The sequence below is a fragment of the Lycium ferocissimum genome, chromosome 7 (genome assembly GCF_029784015.1).
Source record: "Lycium ferocissimum isolate CSIRO_LF1 chromosome 7, AGI_CSIRO_Lferr_CH_V1, whole genome shotgun sequence".
Taxonomy (NCBI): domain Eukaryota; kingdom Viridiplantae; phylum Streptophyta; class Magnoliopsida; order Solanales; family Solanaceae; genus Lycium; species Lycium ferocissimum.
This window is the reverse complement of record NC_081348.1, coordinates 55,125,530-55,145,241: the sequence shown is the minus strand read 5'-3', so window position 1 is coordinate 55,145,241 and position 19,712 is coordinate 55,125,530. Positions and strand designations below refer to the sequence as shown.

The 19,712-nt window shown below is 35.1% G+C and overlaps 2 protein-coding genes and 1 non-coding gene across 3 annotated transcripts; all 3 read left to right on the top strand.

Annotated features, from left to right (window-relative positions):
- The first annotated feature begins 444 nt into the window (after positions 1-444).
- Positions 445-4,873, top strand: LOC132065693 (ankyrin repeat-containing protein At5g02620-like). The gene is made up of 5 exons (XM_059459200.1): positions 445-938; positions 1,183-1,216; positions 1,324-1,723; positions 2,246-2,655; positions 3,697-4,873. The coding sequence occupies exons 3-5, from the start codon at positions 1,390-1,392 to the stop codon at positions 4,561-4,563; spliced, it is 1,611 nt and encodes a 536-aa protein (XP_059315183.1). The 5' UTR covers positions 445-938; positions 1,183-1,216; positions 1,324-1,389; the 3' UTR covers positions 4,564-4,873.
- A 736-nt stretch (positions 4,874-5,609) lies between these two features.
- On the top strand, positions 5,610-5,765 carry LOC132065825 (5.8S ribosomal RNA). The gene has a single exon (XR_009416802.1). It is a non-coding gene; the product is annotated as a 5.8S ribosomal RNA (ribosomal RNA).
- Positions 5,766-10,228: 4,463 nt separating this feature from the next.
- Positions 10,229-19,115, top strand: LOC132065692 (E3 UFM1-protein ligase 1 homolog). The gene is made up of 20 exons (XM_059459199.1): positions 10,229-10,522; positions 11,402-11,713; positions 11,797-12,063; positions 12,173-12,220; positions 12,882-12,947; positions 13,029-13,132; positions 14,044-14,137; positions 14,369-14,425; positions 14,568-14,958; positions 15,249-15,403; positions 15,779-15,844; positions 15,929-15,997; positions 16,098-16,187; positions 16,314-16,379; positions 17,531-17,577; positions 17,667-17,730; positions 17,913-17,990; positions 18,108-18,170; positions 18,493-18,585; positions 18,756-19,115. Exons 1-20 carry the CDS (start codon positions 10,349-10,351, stop codon positions 18,861-18,863), a joined length of 2,412 nt encoding a protein of 803 aa, XP_059315182.1. The 5' UTR covers positions 10,229-10,348; the 3' UTR covers positions 18,864-19,115.
- The last annotated feature ends 597 nt before the right edge of the window (positions 19,116-19,712 follow it).

Genomic DNA, 19,712 nt, shown 5'->3' with positions numbered 1-19,712 from the left:
AATTAAAAAGAAATATACTTATTTGACAAGATAAAAGCTAGCTTGAAGAAAACAAATTCAAGATTTTTATTCGTTTTATTTTGCTTAAAAAATTTGAAGACGATTTTCAACTAATTATTTTTAACTATTTGAGAAAAAATTTCCAACCAAACGTTAAGAAAGACAAGTTCTCCAGTGTTCTGCAAAAACTGAAATTTTGGTGACATTTGTTAATATAAGGGTGAAATTTGAGGGTGAACAACAATTTCATGAAAAATTTGCTCAATATTTTCGGAGAAAAAGAATTAAACTAAGCACCACCAGAGATAAGTGTTTCATTTTCTTGAAAACATACCATTTTCAGCTTTTGGAAAAAATTGAAAACTTTGCGATTCTAGAAATATTTTATTTGGTGCCTCACACAAATGCTTCTGACTTCTAAGAGCGCGTGATACACACATATATATATATATATGTGTGTGGTTATGGACTTTCTGGTAATATGGTTAGTGAAATTATTCACCAACCACAGAGAGTATAATTTTTCTTCTGAGTCAACTCAAATTTTTGAAAGAAATAATAAAAATAAGAAGACCATTAATATTTTAAATGTGATTCTCAATTTTTAAATCATCACCACCAACTTCAAAAAAAAAGTTCCATTCTTTTGGTTCTTTTTTTTTTTTTTTTCCCTTCTTGTTCAAGAACTCAGGGTGGTGATTTTAATTTTGTTTGTTGAATGCATGTGCCATTTTGATGTCCCTTTGTCTCTAGCATTTTTTTTTTTTTTGCCAATTTCTAAGGATCCTAATACATTTAGAACCTTTTTTCCATTTCTCATAACCAATATATAGGTGTTGTTTTCATAGGAAAAAAAAAAACAGCTTTCTTTTGGTGGAGTTCTTGAAATTTTTGTCAGGAAATTGCAAAAAAGTGGAAGATTCAGAAGGTGCAAAAAGGTAAAACAAAATCCTTTTTTTTTTCTGCATCTTAATTGGCATTTTTAATGGTGTAATGCACTTAGGAATGAGAACAAGACAATAGACATAACATAAGATAGCAAATATTCATTTTTTGTTTAATGCAGGCTAGCTAGTGTATTGGAATTCATGAATTAAAGGTCAAAGATTTAAAAAAGAATGCCTTTCTTCATGCAGGGAAAAAAAATATTTTAATGACTTTTTTTTTGTGTGTTGTTGCCAGGGTATTGATAATTGCTCAATCGTGAAAAGGGAATGTGAGTGAAATTCAAGATTTTGGCATTTGATGCATCCAGAAATGTGTGATTATAGAATAAAGTTTTTCATAGTTGAAATATATGATTGTTGATTTGAGTGTTTGAAGGAAAGAAAAAAGAGGATATTGGTTCAACATTAGCATTGTGGGAATTTCTTGAGCACTTTTAACAGGATGGAGACACCAGCAGCTCAACCTACTACTCCTCGGAAAAAGATGACCAAACAATTAACAGGCAAACGCGACGATAGTGCGTTGCATTCAGCAGCTAGAGCTGGAAATCTCGTCGCGATAAAAAATACTATCGAGGAGACAAGCGAGCAAGAATTGGCAGAGTTGTTGATAAAGCAAAATTCAGCTGGAGAGACCCCCTTGTATGTTGCGGCTGAATATGGTTACTATGAGGTTGTTAGGGAGATGATCATCTACTATGATCTTGTTGCAGCTGGAATTAAAGCGAGGAACGGATTTGATGCATTGCATATTGCTGCCAAACAAGGAGATATGGGTAAGTTGTCGATGTTTTTGCTAGCATCAGAGGCGGATTTAGGATTTAAACTTTATAGCTCTTCGCATGAAATTCATAGTCTATTGAATTATGGGTTCATAATTTAATATTTGTTGAACTTTTAGTAGCTTTTTGGTATATACCATATGTTCCATGTAGAAAAATAGGGATAACTACATTTTTTGACCGCTCAAAAGAATAATATCCAGCAAATGAATAGGTTTTGTAAATTAAGTATACATATACATATAATATACATATCGTATACACAAAATATACATAAATATTCATATGATATACATAATCAGTGTATAAGTTTTGTATATTTTGGCTAGCCCCCGTAATTAATTTAGGGCAACAGGCCAAATGGAAAATCTCTAGAAAAGATTGAGTTCAGTTGAACCTATAGTATGCAAGCTCCATCTGCCTCTAGCTAACACCATTTTAGCCTTTCCATTTTTCTGATGTCTAATGTATGAAATTTTGTATGAACTTGCTTTGTTCATTTTGGTAATGTTGCAGATGTGGTGAAGATACTAATGGAAGCACATCCCGAGCTCGCGATGACTGTTGATGTATCAAATACGACAGCTTTGCATACAGCAGCGAACCAAGGGCACATAGAGGTTGTGAATTTTCTCTTGGAGGCACAAAGCAGTTTGGCTACTATAGCTAAAAGTAACGGGAAAACAGCGCTGCATTCTTCTGCAAGAAACGGACATTTGAAGGTATTGAAGGCTCTTTTGAGTAAGGAGCCGGGGATCGCAACACGGATGGATAATAAGGGACAGACCGCACTTCACATGGCTGTCAAAGGACAAAATCTCGAGGTTGTGGAGGAACTGATTAAAGCTGATCCTTCATTAGTTAACATGGTCGACAATAAGGGAAACACACCGATGCATATTGCAGCTCGGAAAGGGAGGGCTGAGGTATGTTTCATCTAAAACTTCTTACCGTACTGCTGATGTTTTAGTTAACGAGTATTCGTTGTTTACCTGAACAAGAGATGAAAACATTTTCTAGTTAGTTTTTAGGACTTTGTTTAGCGCAATATTCTGCTCCCCTTTTGCTATCCTGTTAAATTTAGCGTCGCTACATATAGGGGCGGATCTAGCTTTATTCCTACAAGTTCACGTGAACCCAGTAACTTCTGTTCAAACACTACATTTGTATTAAGAAATCCACTAGTTCTATATAAATGTTCGATTGTGAACCCAGTCATTATTGTATATTAACCTGAGGTCCTTGTAGGAACCTATAAACTTTAAATCCTGGATCTGCGTTTGACTACATAACATCGGAAGAGAATAGTGGAATAGTACAGACTGACCTGAGATTGCTACAATGGTAAAACAGTCCTTTAGAAAAATAAAATGAGAAAGAAATAGAAACCAGTCACTATGAATGCAACGTGTGCACGAAGTTTGTGGAAATGTCATTTATCTACTGATGTAAGAATGAGACCCTGAATCCTAGATTTTCTCCTGGGACAGAAAACGAAGGCTGTAAGATATTTCCAGCCTGCATTTTTAACCTCAAACATTTGTTTTAACACCTACTGAGCTTTTTGCAACCAGGGATTTGAGGATATTTCTGTTCTTTTTGCACCTTTTTCTTAGAGACAAAATTTTATACCCTTTTTGTGTCTACTTCTGTCATTAGTGTGTCAATATTGATGTTCCCCTTGCACTTGAAAAAAGACAAAATGGCCTTCTTTTGTTGATTATACTGATAGGCTCTTGATGTTAGTTTCAGCTAAAGAGCCCCAAAATATGTATCTTGTTCATTGCTCACTCACTTTGATAGCCATGTTAGACTAATTTTATCTCTGCTTGCTTATATTCTTCCAAAAAATTAGCGAGGCCACTTGTACCTGTTACTTCATATATCATGAGCCAAATTGTTGATAATATAAAATGAAGAGGAAGTGCTGATGATATTGGAGATCTCACTTGTTTATACTTATGCAGATGGTTAAATTGCTGCTAGGGCAGAGTGAAACAGACACGAAAGTTATCAATAGGTCACACGAGACAGCTCTCGACACTGCTGAGAAAATGTCACAGGTTGAGACCGTAGCCATCCTGAAGGAATATGGCGTTCAGAGTGCCAAAATCCTCAAACCACAGGCAACGAACCCTGCAAGAGAACTAAAGCAAACCGTCAGTGACATTAAGCACGAGGTGCACGATCAGTTAAAACACACAAAACAGACAAGAAAACGCATACAAGGCATTGCTAAGCGGCTTCACAAGATGCATCGAGAGGGGCTTAATAATGCGATCAACTCAACCACTGTAGTAGCTGTACTTATTGCCACGGTTGCCTTTGCGGGAATATTTCAAGTGCCAGGGCAATATTATATGGATCCGGATAACCTCCCAGAAGGCCATATAATCGGAGAAGCAAACATATCGAACCACCCTGGCTTCCTTGTGTTCTTTGTCTTCGACTCCATCGCATTATTCATCTCACTAGCAGTTGTGGTTGTGCAAACAACAGTGATTGTGATAGAAAGCAAAGCAAAGAGGCAGTTGATGTCAATCATAAACAAGCTAATGTGGACGGCATGTGTGTTTGTATCAGTGGCATATTTGGCGCTATCGTTTGTTGTTGTTGGCACGCGTTATAGGCTGATGGCGGTTATTGTGACAATTCTTGGAGCAACTATAATGGCTTCAACAATAGTTGTAATGTTATATTGGGTCATTAGGCATCGGATTGAGTCATCAAACAAGAGGAGCATGAGAAAGAACTCTTTGGCTAGTAAGTCTATGGAAGGGTCTGATTCAGTCCTTTCTGATGACAACAATGAATTCAAAATGTATGCTATATAAGATATTGTAACTTCTTTTTTCTTCAAGTTTAAGGGGGGATTTGACAATTGAAATTTGTTTTTCAACCATCATTTTGGTGGAAAATTTTGAAAGTGGTGCTATTTTACACGGCTCGAACCTCCAACTTACTAATTGGCGATACGAATACTCAATCAAGTGAGATTCTTTTTTTTCCTTTTTCAAATTTCTAGTGTTATTTTAGCCGAAAGCTAAGAACTTGTATAGACAAAGAATTTATTGCAGACAGCAGTTGTTCCATACCAACTACCATTACTTTCAAGTAGAGGATGGAATTTCCATAATAATGATGATGATAATTGATGTTGCAAGAGTCGGTTGTGACTTCAACGTGATTTATATGATTTCTTTTTCTTTCAATTTTGAGATGTTTTAAAAAAAATTATAAGCCTGATATTATTATTTTATACAACTTTTGTAACTTCCAAGAAATTATTCTTTCAATTATTAAATTAAATTACAATCTTTGATGTATTGTTTTTTTATCAAACTACTTTTTCAAACTATTGTTTTAATATTCTTTAAGTTGCTTTATAATGTACACAATCAATTAACCTATTAAACTTTCATAATAGGTCAAACAATCAAACAACTTGTACGAGAGAGTATATTTTAAGGGGAAAGGTCTAAATATGCCATTGAACTTTATGTAATAGTTTAACTTTACCATCCGCTAGTAGTTGGGGTAAAATATGCCCCTGCCGTTATAATATTGGTCAAAATATGTCCTTAAATTAATGGCTAAAGCTTTCCAACATGGCCATTTTCACAAGAGAAAATGATCAAATTTGTCCCTAAACTATGTGAAATTATCAAAATATGCTCTTGAACTTTGCAAAATTGTACAGATTTCATTTTTCTCGGTCCCCTAGCCTATCCATTTCTTTGCTAAACATTAATAAAACCTATTTTTCTGAAGGGTAATATAGGAGAATATTGTCCCCTACAAAATGAAACTTTCCCGCTACTTTTAATATCTCACAATGGTTATTAGTCACCAAACATGGTACTTAACAAAGTATCACCTCGACTCTTGGCGATGGATATCTCGGCTCTCGCATTGATGAAGAACGTAGTGAAATGCGATACTTGGTGTTTATTCCAGAATACCGTGAATCATCGAGTCTTTAAACGTAAATTGCACCCGAAACTATTAGGCCGAGGGCACGTCTGCCTGGGCGTCACGCGAATGAAATTAAAGAAAAAAAAAGTATCACTTGGATTGATCAAAAAAAAAATATATATATATACTCTTAAAATTACTTATTATAAACCGAGTTTTCCTTTTCTTTTGTCGACCAATTACTTATTATAGATGGTAGTCCTAAAACTCTTCTTTTACATCCAATAATTGCTATTGGATTAGACCATTAGTCATTGGCATTATAATTTGTTGTTTTGCAAGAACCATACCGGGTAAGAACATGTTATGTTTGTTAATGTTGTCAGCCTATTCTTACCAGTGTGTATGCAAATATAAAGTAGTAGTAGTAATTTGGGGGAAGAAAAAATAGTAGTAATACTTTGGGGGGAAAAAGTGACGATTAACCATGTGTTGTTAATTAAACATTTGATCATGAAATCGGTTATGTATAAGAATATCCGCTTCGGCATTAATGATATTAAACGGAGTAGCAGAGACAAATATTTCTTTAAATGTCAATTTTTGCTTTACTTAAACAAAGAAAACTTTGAATTAATTGTATAACTATATTTAGTTATTTATTAAGATAATCACATCCAATTTACATAATCAAATATAACTTGCAAGGATAATGAAGAACGGACTTCAAAATCAAAATATAAAGAAGTCATCTAGTAATATCTCTCCATCTCTCTACCTTTTTTTTTTTTTTTTTTTTTAACCATCAAAGGATATGGTGCAGCGGATGGGCTGCTCCTCCCTTAATCAGAGGTCTCGGATTCGAGCTCTAGGTATGGAAAAATCCTTCACAGGGAGCGCTTTCCCCCAAATGGGGCTCTACGCAACACAAATCCGGATATAGTCGGGCTCCAATACGGGTACCGGACACCGGATGGAAAAAAAAATCTCTTTTTTAAATTGAAACACGAATTTCAATTATAATGAATCCGCAATGATAGTTATTTTTTTTTTCACAAGGTGAGAAATCGAACCTCAACTAGGTAAAATTTTAGGTGATCAACCAATTGTGCTAGTAAGATCCCCTCTGCAATGTTAGTCGATTCCAAACATAAAATTTAAAAATATGATGTAGTATTGTGATTAATAATTAGTCGACAGCCACTACAAAAATAATTTGACTTTGATAGAATGAACGTTAAAAAAATAAAAATTGGAGTTTAAGTAATATACATCGTCAGTGTAAATAATTAATGTTATATCATCTGGTCATATTTATCTATTGTAGCAAATAACATATCTTATTTTTAAAATTTCAAATCTCATATTTTAAGAATACTTACATATAGATATCCGTTGTTGACCTGACAGTGTAAAAAGTTATTTACACATAAAATTTAAACCCACAAATTTAGAGAAGAAATTGCACGGTTTCCCTTCAACTGGACTGGTTTTTAAAAATTTTGCCCTTCAAAATTGAACTTATGCCTAACGACGCACACACTCTGTAAGGACGCGGGGCATAACTTGTGGGATATTAAGATGTGCGAATACAGTTAGACCTCTCTATAAACGCATCCGCATATAACAACACCTCTCTATAACGGCCAAATTTTTTCGGAACCGATTTTTTATGTTATATTTTACTTCTCTATAACAGCATTCACCTATAACAACAACAATCAACTTTATAATAATACGCTCTCTGTAAAATTAGCCCCCATATAACAACTATCTTTTTTTTTTTTTTTTTTGGTAATATAATAATTAACCATCTTTATAAAAATAGAATATCTATGATTACTAATAATAAGTGTAGAGATTTTGACCAAATATTTGATTCTTTAATACAATATTTATGACAAAAAATATCATATGAGAATATATATATATATATATATATATATATATATATATATATATATATATATATATATATATATATATATATATATATTGTCATCATTAAAAGATTTTCCTTCATTATACAAAGTGTGATTAAGCTTAGAATTTGGCAATTAAAAATGAAAATTTAGATTTTATGCATCTTTTTTGCCTATAACAGCAAAATATTATTTAAATGTCAATGTTGTTATATGTGTATAACAACAATTCTCTATAACGCCCACAAAATTTTGAACCCAACGATGCTGTAATAGAGAGGTTTGACTGTATAAATTTATGTCCCACAAAAAAGTTATTTGCCTTGAGAGCAAAAACTAAAACCAGCACAAAATAGGGACCAAGGTGCAAATGACCCAAATTTATATTGTCGATCTAAATTACTTTCATTTTTTTGCGCGAATTGTCCTTCTTCTGGGGTGGTTTTTAATTTTTGCCCTTTGCCTGTTCTGGGTTCGAACCCCAGCTCAGTAAAAAAAAAAAAAAAAAATCGCAAGGCATACTTTTGCCTTCAAAATTCTGCCTTGCCTTAAAAATTCTGCCTCAGAATTTTGCCTCCAAAACACCGCCTTAAGGCAGAATTTTGAAGGCAGAGTTTTAACTTTGCCCAAATCATGCAAAACTTTGTCTTGCAAATCCAAACTCTGCCTTGCGATTTTTTTTTAAAATTTTTGACTAAGCGGGAATTCGAATCCGAAATAAAAAAATTCTAACGAAGGACAAAAATTAAAGACCACCAATTTAATGGACAAAAATTAGAGACCACTCCAAAATAAGGACATTCCCGCGAATTGCCCATTACTTTAGGATTGACTTTGAAACATTTTTTTGCGCGGATTGCCCTTCTTTTGGGGTGGTCTTTAAATTTTTCCCCTCATGTTTGTGGTCTTTAAATTATGCTCCTCATATTGCTAGTCTTTAATTTTTGCCCTTCACATTGCAACTCTGAGCGTTCACGCAGAAATCATGAGGTTCTGAGGTCGAACCCCCGCTCAAGGATAAATTAAAAAAAAAATTGCAAGGTAAGGTTTGGGTCGCGTGTATGCCGGAACCGGCATATACTTGTTAAGGAATTACCAAATTTATGCCGGACCCGGCATACTCATGCCTCATGGGTAGACTTAGCATAAGTATGCCGGGTCCGGCATAACTTTGGTAATTCCTTAATAAGTTTATGTCGGTGGGGGCATACTTTTAATGGGAAAACTTTTATGCCGTACCCGGCATAAAGTTGTGAAGGAATTACAAAGTTATGCCGAACCGGCATACTTATGCCAAATCGCCCATAAGGCATAAGTATCACGGGTCCGCATAACTTTTTGGTAATTCCTTCACAAGTGTGTATCGGTGGGGGCATAGCGAAATTTAAACTCATCTTGCGAATTTTTTTAAATTTTGACCGTGTGGAGGTTCGAACACGGAACCGTGAGATTTAGAAGGCGAAAATTTAAAGATTTCAAATATGAGGGGCAAAATTTAAAGACCACCCAAAAGAAGGGCAATTCGCAAAACCCAACACCCAGTTTGTCTTTGAGCCCAATAATGGCACCAGTCTACAAGGTCGTTCAGCCCAAATAATAGCACAAAAGTAGTCAAATTTTTGCACGGATTGTTCTTCATACGGACTGGTCTTTAATTTTTGCCACTCATATTTGTGATTTTTAATTTTTGTCCTTTCTGTTTATTTAATAAAAATATTCAAACCTGCTTCATTCGGCATAAATTATGTAATATTTTTATCTTAAAAAACTGAACTTTCACGAGTTCTGTAGGAATTAAGTTATGTAGTATTTTAAAATTATGTTGAATGTTGAAAGTTTTGCTTTGTTCGGCATAACTTGTGGAGTGGTATGATACATATGTCGAAGCTAAATGTTAATTATGCATATTGAAATTTAATTCATGCCGTGCCAATACAGAAGGACAAAAATTAAAGACCGCCAATTTTAGGGACAAAAATTAAATACCAGCACAACATAGGGACCAAAGTGCAAATGACCCTTCGTAGACGGGTCATTCGTACAAATGCCCTATTTCAGGAGTGGTCTTTAATTTTCGTCCCTCAAATCGTTGGTCTTTAATTTTTTTCCTTTCGGCACTTTAAGTGGCTGAAAATATTCCTGAGATTCTGGTTCGAACCTCAGCAGAGTATTTAAAAAAAAAAAATCGGAAGGCAAGACTTCATAGCAAATTATGCTTATTCGGCCAAAAGTTATGCCTTAAGACATAGTTTCTATGTAAATTATGCCTTGTTCGGCATAGTTCTATAAAAATTAAGTTATCCTACAGAACTACGCCACAAGTCATAATTTCTATGTAGTTATGTAGAAAGTATGCCTTGTTCGACATAGTTTTGTAGAAATTAAATTATACTATAAAACTATACCAGAAAAGAAACTACATAGAAACTATGCCTTAAAACATAACTTTTGTCCAAATAGACATAATTTGCTATAAAATCTTACCTTGCGATTTTTTTTTTTCCTTTTTTTTTTTTCGCCGGGATTCAAACCCGAATCTCTAATTCTATAGACCAGCTAATAAAGATACTTTGGCACATTTCATTAAATGAGAAGTAGTGATAAAAAATAAAGACCAGTCCATATAAAAGGCCAATCCAAACAATTTTTTGTTGGTAGAGTACAAGCTGGTTGAGCCCAAAAATAGCAGAAAAGTGTAAAGTGGCCCAATATCTCTCAACTCCACAACCATCTCTTTCTATCACTCTGATCAAAGTTTTTTTCACCAAAGAGAGAGAGAGAGATGGATGAAGAATTGCTAGAATTGCAAAAACAATTTGAATTAGCACAACAAGTTAAATCCACAGTACGATTATCAGAGCGTAACGTAGTGGAATTGGTGCAGAAACTTCATCAGCTTCAAATCATTGACTTTGACCTTCTTCATACTATCACTGGCAAAGAATACATCACCCCTGTATACACCTTTTTTTTTATTTTTTATGGAAAGATTTGATTTTTATGGTTTTTAGATTAAAAAAAGTTCAAGATTTTGCTAATGGTGGATATGTTTTGTTATGTTTGTATATGGGTTTTGTGTATTGGTGTTGTTAATTGTGTTATAGGACTTAGGAGCAGTTTAGAAGTTTATGATTTTTTTTTTTTTGAAAAAATAAATAAAAAGATTTGATTTTTATGGTTTTTAGATTGAAAAAATTCAAGATTTTTGTTATGGTGGCTATGTTTAGTTGTGTTTGTATATGGGTTTTATGAGTTTTCTTTAATGGTGTTGTTTAATTGTAGTTATAGAACTTAGGAGCAGTTTGGAAGTGAAATGGTGGCATAGAAACACCTAAAGCATCTGAGTGTTTTATTTTTAAATAAAAAATTGTGAAAAAAAGATTTGATTTTTATGGGAATTTTAGATTGAAAAAATTCAAGATTATTCTTATGGTGGCGATGTTTTGTTATGTTTGTATATGGGTTTTATGAATTTTGTGTATTGGTGTTGTTAATTGTGGCATAAAACCCACCTAAAGCATCTGATTTGTTAATCAAAACTTTTGAATATGGGTTTTAGATTTCTTATGGTGGTGATGTTTTGTTATGTTGGTAGATGGGTTTTATGAATTTTGTTTACTGGTGTTGTTTAATTGTAGTTATGCGGGTGTGTTATAGGACTTAGGAGCAGTTGAGAAGTGAAATGATAGCATAGAAAGTTTGATTTTTATGGTTTATAATAAAAATTCGTTCATTTTTTTTTTTATGGTGCTGATGTTTAATTTTGTTTATATGTGGGTCTTATGATCTTTTCTTCATTGGGTGTCGTTTAACTGTAGTTATGGGTGAATTTTAGGAGCAATTGAGAAATGAAATTGTGGCAGAGATCAACAAACTGGGACGTATTTCGTTGATTGATTTAGCTGACTCTACGGGGGTAGACTTGTACCATGTTGAGAAACAAGCACATCATGTAGTATCCCATGACTCATCCCTCATGTTAATTAATGGGGAAATTATCTCGAATACTTATTGGGATACAGCGGCTGAAGAAATCAATGAAAGACTTCAAGAATGTAGCCAAATTGCCATTGCTGAAATAGCAGGACAACTACAAGTTGGGTCTGAGTTAGTAGTCTCCATTCTTGAACCTCGTCTTGGAACATTGGTAAATTTCTATCTTTTTGGTGTGACTTAGTAGGGTTGAATTTATGTAGTGGAGGCTTTAACATGTTTGTATGGATTGCTTAGATAAAAGGTAGGCTTGAAGGTGGGCAATTGTATACACCAGCCTATGTTGCTCGTGTAAGTGCAATGGTCCGTGGTGCAGCTAGGGGTATTTTTGTTCCAATGAACACGTCAGCGTTATGGAACTTCTTGCAGAGTTTACTGCAAGAGATGGATGGAGCTGTTGGTGTTGCTGTTGAATCTTCATTTTTCCAGTCCATGTTTAATGGCTTAGTCAAAGAAGGCGAGATTCTCGGCTCTCTTCGTGCTGGAGTTCATTGGACACCTTCCGTATGTGACCTAATTTATTGTGTGTTATATCTCAATTTTATGTCTTTGCACTTTTCTTTTGTGCGCAATAACTCTTTTTGGCTGTTCTACCTTTGTTTCATTTCTTCAGGTCTTTGCCACGGCTCAAAAGGACTGTGTAGATTCCTTCTTTTCGCAGGTGGGTATCTGTACTGTCCTTCTACTAATGTTTGACCTAAACTTCTAGTTCCTTCCTTCGACATGCAAATTTTCCAATGTGATCCAGTAGTACTTGTTGGTGCACCTTTATATCTTTGAAGTTGGAGATGAACTTTTCATTTCAGTTACTTAAGGGAAGTTATTTTTAGTGGCTACCTTTTTTGCTGGCTGTATCATTTGTTTCTGGAGTTAGATGATATCTCCTGAACAAGTTCAAACACCTGAGTGTTTCTATGGCTCAACGAAGAAAAACACGTTCATCTGGATACTCTTATCCCTTAGGGAGACTCTATGTAGTTTGTCTAGAGGCATATATTTCATTAGAATCTTTATTTTTAAAATTTGATGCCAAGTGATTAGAAGAAAAGATTTTTGTCCTCGTAGAAGCAAATATAGGTATTGATATGACCAGATAAAGCTTTTGTAGACCAAGTTGTACACAAATAAAAGACAATTCTTTTATCTCCAAAGAATATATTTTATATTACTTATTACAGCCTATTCAGATAGAGAAGTGAAAGGGGTTCCTTACTCTGAAGGAACGTAAATGACTGTTTTACTAAATAAACTCAAATCTTTCTAAATATTTTTTGTTGATCCTTTTAAGTGATTATATATGACTTTCTTTTTTGGTAATGCAGAATTCTTTTATTACTTATGAAGCTCTGCAAAAACTTGGGATTCCGCAACCTTCTCAATTCCTGCAGGTATTTTTCTTTGTTTTTGCCTAGCTGCATGTGTTCCTTGGATTTTTTCTAATTAAGTTCTGGTCATGAATGCCACTTTAGTCCAGATATCCAGATGGTATATCTCTCGACTCTACGTTCGCTCACCCTTCAATAATTGAGATGTTGGATGCCGCTGTTGAGGATGCCATAGAACGTAATAGCTGGTAAGGGTCCCTAAGTGGGAGGAGTTATTTTGACTTCTTTCAGAAAATGCACAACGAACTTAATCTGTAAAGTTGTTTCTGTTGACTTAAAATCTTATTACCTTCGTGGTTCTAGGTCAACAAATTTGCCAAGAGGCATGAAATTTGAGCTCATCCTATCCCATTGTATTTTATCGTGTTTCATTTAACTTGGTAAACTGCATTTCAGCTAATATTGATCCTTGCTGACCATTATGTTCTTTTCTAAATTTATTTTGATAAGGAAGGTAGCTTTTATTGCTGGACACTGCAGCAATCTTGTATGTGTACCAAAGGCAAAACTTAAATCTCTTCCTAATCCTTGATGACCTTATATAGTCATTGATCTACTTCCCATTCTTTTTTCTCCTTTCTTCTTGTTTATCTCACATTCTCCTTTTTTGAATTATGAGCGATTGGAGATTCTCTTTTTTTCCTTAAAACCTTTTAGTAGTCAAAGCACATTGATAAATGTTGATAAAATAGCAGTTCATAGATGAAAAAGATCTCTTATCCTTCATATACCCATGTTTTAAGTTATCCACATTCTTTCATCGCCAATATAAAAGTGTATCTTTCACTTTTTAACCCTTCTTAATTTTGCGTTGCCTACAAACTAGAAGTCTTAATTCATCAAAACATTTAAGTAGGATCTACACTTTTGAATGCGTTTATGTTAAAAACCTCAAAATTTTCCTCTTTACATCTTACAACAAAGTTCCATCCGATAGCTAAGTTGGAACTTGGAAAGGAACAAGTGGTGCTGTTTCATGATCTTCTCATTTTTTCATCTGTTTATTTGTTCGATGAACCCAAATATTGTCATTGAATTGGCAGTTGTGTGTACGGAGTAGAAAGATGTGACTTCTGTTGATCTGCTTAAATTGTTGCAGGATTGATTCGCTTTCAGTTTTACCCAGTTCCTTTGGTAGCCAAGATGCGTTTAAGATTCTGTCACTATGTCCATCGGTTCAAACAGCACAAAAGGTGATGCTTCATTGCTTCTCTTGTACGCATGCTTCTTAGGTTTTATCCTTTTTGTACTTCGTGTGCAAGTGATTCTCATATGCGTGCTTATTTTTTGCAACCTTTTCTTGTGGGATAATGCAAACCTATGTAGCATTTGGATTGTGCATGACAATCGTGCACTGACAATTTATAGAGAATGCATTCTTTTCTCACGTCATGTGATCTCACAATCTTGGTTTTGCTTTTCAGTCGAATAAAGCACTTATCTTGGGGGATTCATATATTTTTAGCAACGGCTTTGTCAAGGTAATAATTTGCACTCTCTAAAAGTTATTGGCAGCTTTTATTTTAAAAATCTGATTTCAATTCAAAGATTATATCGCTAACCTTCTGTGGAAGTGCTAATATCTCAATCTTGTCTCTTTTTTTGGGTTAAATTTCTTAATAGGATCTGTTTGATCGGATGGAAAAAGAGATGGAAACATTAAGCATTCCAGGGCTTGTCGGTGCTGGGCCTGTAGATGAGTCTCGTGATAATAGCACCAGTGAAGTAAATGAGACAAGCAGTGATGCTGGTATCAGCAAACAGGCATCGGAGAAAGGATCTAAGAAGAAAAAAGGAAAATCATCTGGGAATACTAAGACGGCGCAAGCTGAAACAGGGGCAGATTACCAGGAATCTGCCCCTAGTAAATCTAAGAAAAGTCAGAGGAAAGGTAAGGTGTCATCTGGCTCACAAACGTCATCAGGTGCTAGAAAGGATGAGGATAGCCTTGCTATTTCCGAAGAATGGGTAATTCAGAAGATCACATCTCTCAATCCTGACTTTGAAGAACAAGGTACAGTGTGATTAGAGTTCTTTTCATTTTTGGCCCCTCGGCCAGAATTAATTACAGGCGCTAGCCAAAATATACAAAGCATATGAACTTATTATGTATATTATATGTGTGTGTATATATACACGTACACACTTAATATACAAAAACTATACATTTGCTGGCTATTTTGTAAATTAGATCACTGAAAGGCATTGGACTGCAAGTATCTCTCTTTTCTCAGAGTATTATAGCTGTCTAGCGATCCATTCGTAACTGCATTTACACTCTAATTTCCATTTGCTCCACCGCAGGTCTGGATGACCCAGAGATGATTCTTTTGCCTTTAGCAAGACATCTGAGACCTTTGCTCCTAAATTCATGGAAGGAAAGAAGAAAGGCTGCTTTCACTGATAATTCCCAAAAAATGAAAAAACTACTTGATAATTTGCAAAAGAAACTTGATGAGGTAAGCTATGGATAGTCATGGCTACTCCCACTTTAATGAACATTGGATATGTGTGTGTAAATACATTTTCCTTAAAAACAAAATCTTATATAAAATAGGCCGACACCTCATAAAAATAATACAAGGTAAATGTCAATTTGAGATAGGAAGTAAAGCCTTAAAACCAACATTGTCCTAGAGCCAAATCCACTTACAAAAAAAGTTGCTTGTGTAAAATCTTGTGTTTGCCATTGTTCATTCTGCCCGCCGTACGTGTGCTTCTGTTTTCTTTCTTTGTTTAAACTCAGCTGCATACGTGAATATTTATTTCCTTTTGTTTTGGAGAAGTCATATACTATATTGTGATTGGATTTAATTTCTGATATTCTGTTGCAGTCGTTTTTGAACATGCAGCTTTATGAAAAAGCCCTCGATTTGTTTGAAGATGATCAATCAACTTCGGTAAGTTATCCAGCTCCATTACTTAGTAGTTTCTCCTTTTGTTCATAAGTATCGAATTTATTATAGCTTCTCTTATATGCATAGGTTCTTTTACACAAGCATCTTTTGCGTACCACAGGAACCTCAATGGTTGATACTCTATTGGTTAACCTGGTAAGACTATGCTAAGTACTACTTTTAATAGTTGTCTAGTATTGGTCTTTGTGAACTCAAAATCCCCTTGTTCTGCCTTCCTATTTTATTTTTTACTCAGGATTTGCTCAATAAACTGAAAAATGGAGTTCCGGTTGAGCCTCAAACTCCCGAGTCTATTTCACTTAGCGCTGGAGATAGAATTGCTCTGGTAAATAATTTTTCATTTATTCTTCCGTTACAAATACAGCGACACATTTTGAATAATTGTTTAAGCATGATGCATTTTGAATAATTCTAATGTTAACATCGATGTTTATGACTTTATGCTATCTAGGCTAAGAGTCTGCCAGGTGTATTGTCAGCCAAGGCCGTTGCAACAGTTGAAGCTTTAGAAGGAAAGGTCAGTTACCGTTTGCCTCTAGTGCCAATGCAACAGCTAGGGCAAAATTAGCCCACGAAAACATAACCCCCCCATTTATTAGCTCAGCCCATTATAGCCCAATTTCAGCCCATCTAATAATTGGGTTGATATGTAGCCCACATTGACCCGTAGAAACCTTGTCAAAATATTTTCAAAAAGACATTTTTTTCTAACGTGATATGTTATATTTAGCCACTATTTTGCTGTCATACTTTCTTGCTATCTGCTTCGAATTCTGTTCTGTTCTTTTCTTTTCTTTTCTCGAGCCAAGGGTCTAATCGGAAACAGCCTCTCTAACCCACAAAGGCAGGGTAAGGTTTGCGTACATCCTTCCCCAGACTCCACTTGTGGGATTACACGGGGTATGTTGTTGTTGTATGTTATATATAGCCATAATAAAGATTTTATTTTTTATTTTTTATTAGGTACTTAAAAAATTAGCCTAATCCGCAAGGGTGGCTCAGTTGGTTGAGCATGGGGCTTTCATAATGGAGGTCTCAGGTTCGAAACCCTCTGCCTACCAAAGTAGGGGATTTGCCTTCTGGGTCAAGCTCGTTGCACATGGCTTGCCTAGTGTGGGTTCTCTCTCCTGTGTGGTTTGCAAGCTATTGTACAGGAGCGGGGTTTACCCTGTGCGCACCCAAAGGGTAGCGACTGCGGGTTCCCTTGTCATAAAAAAAATAAAAAATTAGCCCAACCCATTTAAGCGCCAGCATCTTTTGGGCGGGTCAATGGCCCGCGCATTTATTAACCCAGCCCATTTTGACCCGACCAAATTCAGCCCAACCCCCCTATTTAACACCTCCAGTAAGTATTGCCAATCTTGTGATACTATGCTTACACTTTTCTCGCAGACCACATTTCCATTTAAGACATCAATGTGAAACAATTACTTTTAACAGCAGCATGGATTCTATGAGTTTTTTTTCTCCTAGGGAAGGAAATAATATGACAATTCTTCTGACCCATTATTTTCACTTCTCAAGTCAATGTTGTGCTTGCTTCTGTTTCTACAAACATTTGTTTGTCTCAAAATCGTACTACTTTCCCAGTTATACTACCACAATTTATCTGTGTTGCATTTTCTTACAATGTCGAGTCTTTATAACTTAAGTTCTTACAATTGACAGCGGGTGGAATCATTTATGTCGGCACTGAGAGAAGTTGCTGAGGAAAGGTATTGCGTATTCTTCTACCTCCCATAATCCGCTTAATTTGCCCCTATATTGAACAAGAAGAATGATCTTTAGTCTGGAATATCTGCAGTGGATTGACTTTGAAGAAGCTCGACAAGAAACTGGAAAGAACCCTTTTGCATTCGTATCGCAAGGTATCACTCAGTTTTACATGATATCGACTTTGAGGGCTGATGAGTTTTACACTGAATATGGTTGTGCATAAGCTTTTTTCACTTGAGCACAATTATGCAAAGGCTGGAATTTCTCATCTTTTTTTTGACTGCTTACTCGACTCTATTAACTGCTTTAAATAATTGGTTTCTTTTGGTTACAGGATTTGACATCTCAAGTTTCTGCTGAAACGGATCCAGTTGCCCTCTTACCGCAAGTTATATCTCTGCTTTATGTACAGGTCAGCGCTAGCCCCCTCTCTCTCCCTCTCTCTCTCTCTCTCTCTCTCTCTTGTAGCATATTGTCCTTATAGATTATCCTTGTCAGACTTTTGATCTTTACTCCTTATGATACATAGGTTTATGGAAAAGCTCTTCAGGCTCCTGGTAGGGCCATTTCCGCTTGTGTCTCTCGGTTAAAGGTATGATCCTTAATATTATGAGAAGACACTTGATGCTATTACATATCTTTTACACTGCATAAATCTTGTCATCATTAATGAAGACATACGGTAGATTACCGAACGGTCACAAGTGTTACATACTCTAATTGCAAATTATCTGTATTTGCTTGTGACCTCCTAATGGTGTTATGATGAGTAGGAAGTTGGATGCCCCTCTAGCAAAACTATGTCCCATATAGCACTCATCTCACAAATTTAAGGCGCTTGGTATTAATGAGATTTTATTAAATTCTAATGAATTTAGCCAAAAACTAATGTTACTATTACGACTACTTTTCAGGATAAACTGGATGAATCGGCATTCAAGACCTTGGTTGATTACCAGAGTGGAACAGTGAGCGTCTTGGCTCTAATGGCTGCTGCCACTGGCGACGTGAGTTATTCTTGTCCTTTTGTTATCATCTTTTGTGTTCTCTAAATAAAAAACAAAAGAAAGTTGAAGAATGCTAGTACCCCTATACAATTCCAAGAAAGTTTCTCTGCAATGTTTTACTTACTAAGGATCACATTTGTTCATTTTGTGTAACTTTCTGTTCTCTATAGGAGGAAGATTGTACATCTGACAGAATTTTGAGCAAAAAGGAACAGTTAGAGGAATTGATGCCTGCATTGAAGGGATTAGTGCTAGGTACCTCACAGTCACAGACATGACTTTGATAGATTCTAACTTCAGGAAATAATTCCAACATATGAAGATGGAAGCATTCACATTTCTTTGATAACCAGAGTTAGAAGAGTGGCTAGATATCAAGTGGCTAGGAAGGAATTTTTTTCTTTTTTTTTTTTCTTTTAAAGAACTTAGCCCTTGTCAAAGACTTTAAGCTTGAATAGATGTTGTATATTTGTTTGCACAAACTACCAATCAGTTAACATAGACTGTTGCTAATCGTAATCTTTTATTTTATCTATAGAGTATAACGAGAAAGAAAGCTGTTTAAGTTTAACGTTGCACTTGTTATTTCTCACATGAAGGACCAAATTTGTGCACGCACACAGATGAACAGTTGAACACCATGTTATTTTTAGTCCCTTTACCCATCCCTTTCACGAATGGCATGACCCATTCTGTATTTTAGAGTATTACCGTTCATGTATAAGCACTGAAAAATAAGTAAGCTATTATGATTTCGACATTTAAGAGAGAATTGGCAAAAACTTCCAGATTTTTTTATTTTTTATTCCAGCTTTTCGAAAGTCAATGGTTGAAACATCTTGATCTTACAGCCTCATGTATAGTTAGTTTAGGGGCAAAAGTTTGTACTAAAATGGTGGGATTAGCTTCCATAGGTGATAGTTAATCCTTTGCGATATGTTTGTCTGACCATTCTGGTGTAAACCAAACGACCCCTAAGTCTAACTTGACCGCAAAGGTTTGGGTCAGCATATACGGTAAGAATTACTGACGAAGATGTAAGGTTGACGTGACATAAATACCTGAAATTAAAATATTGATTTTTTTTTTATTTTTTTTTTGTGAAAACGAAACTAATTAACAAATCT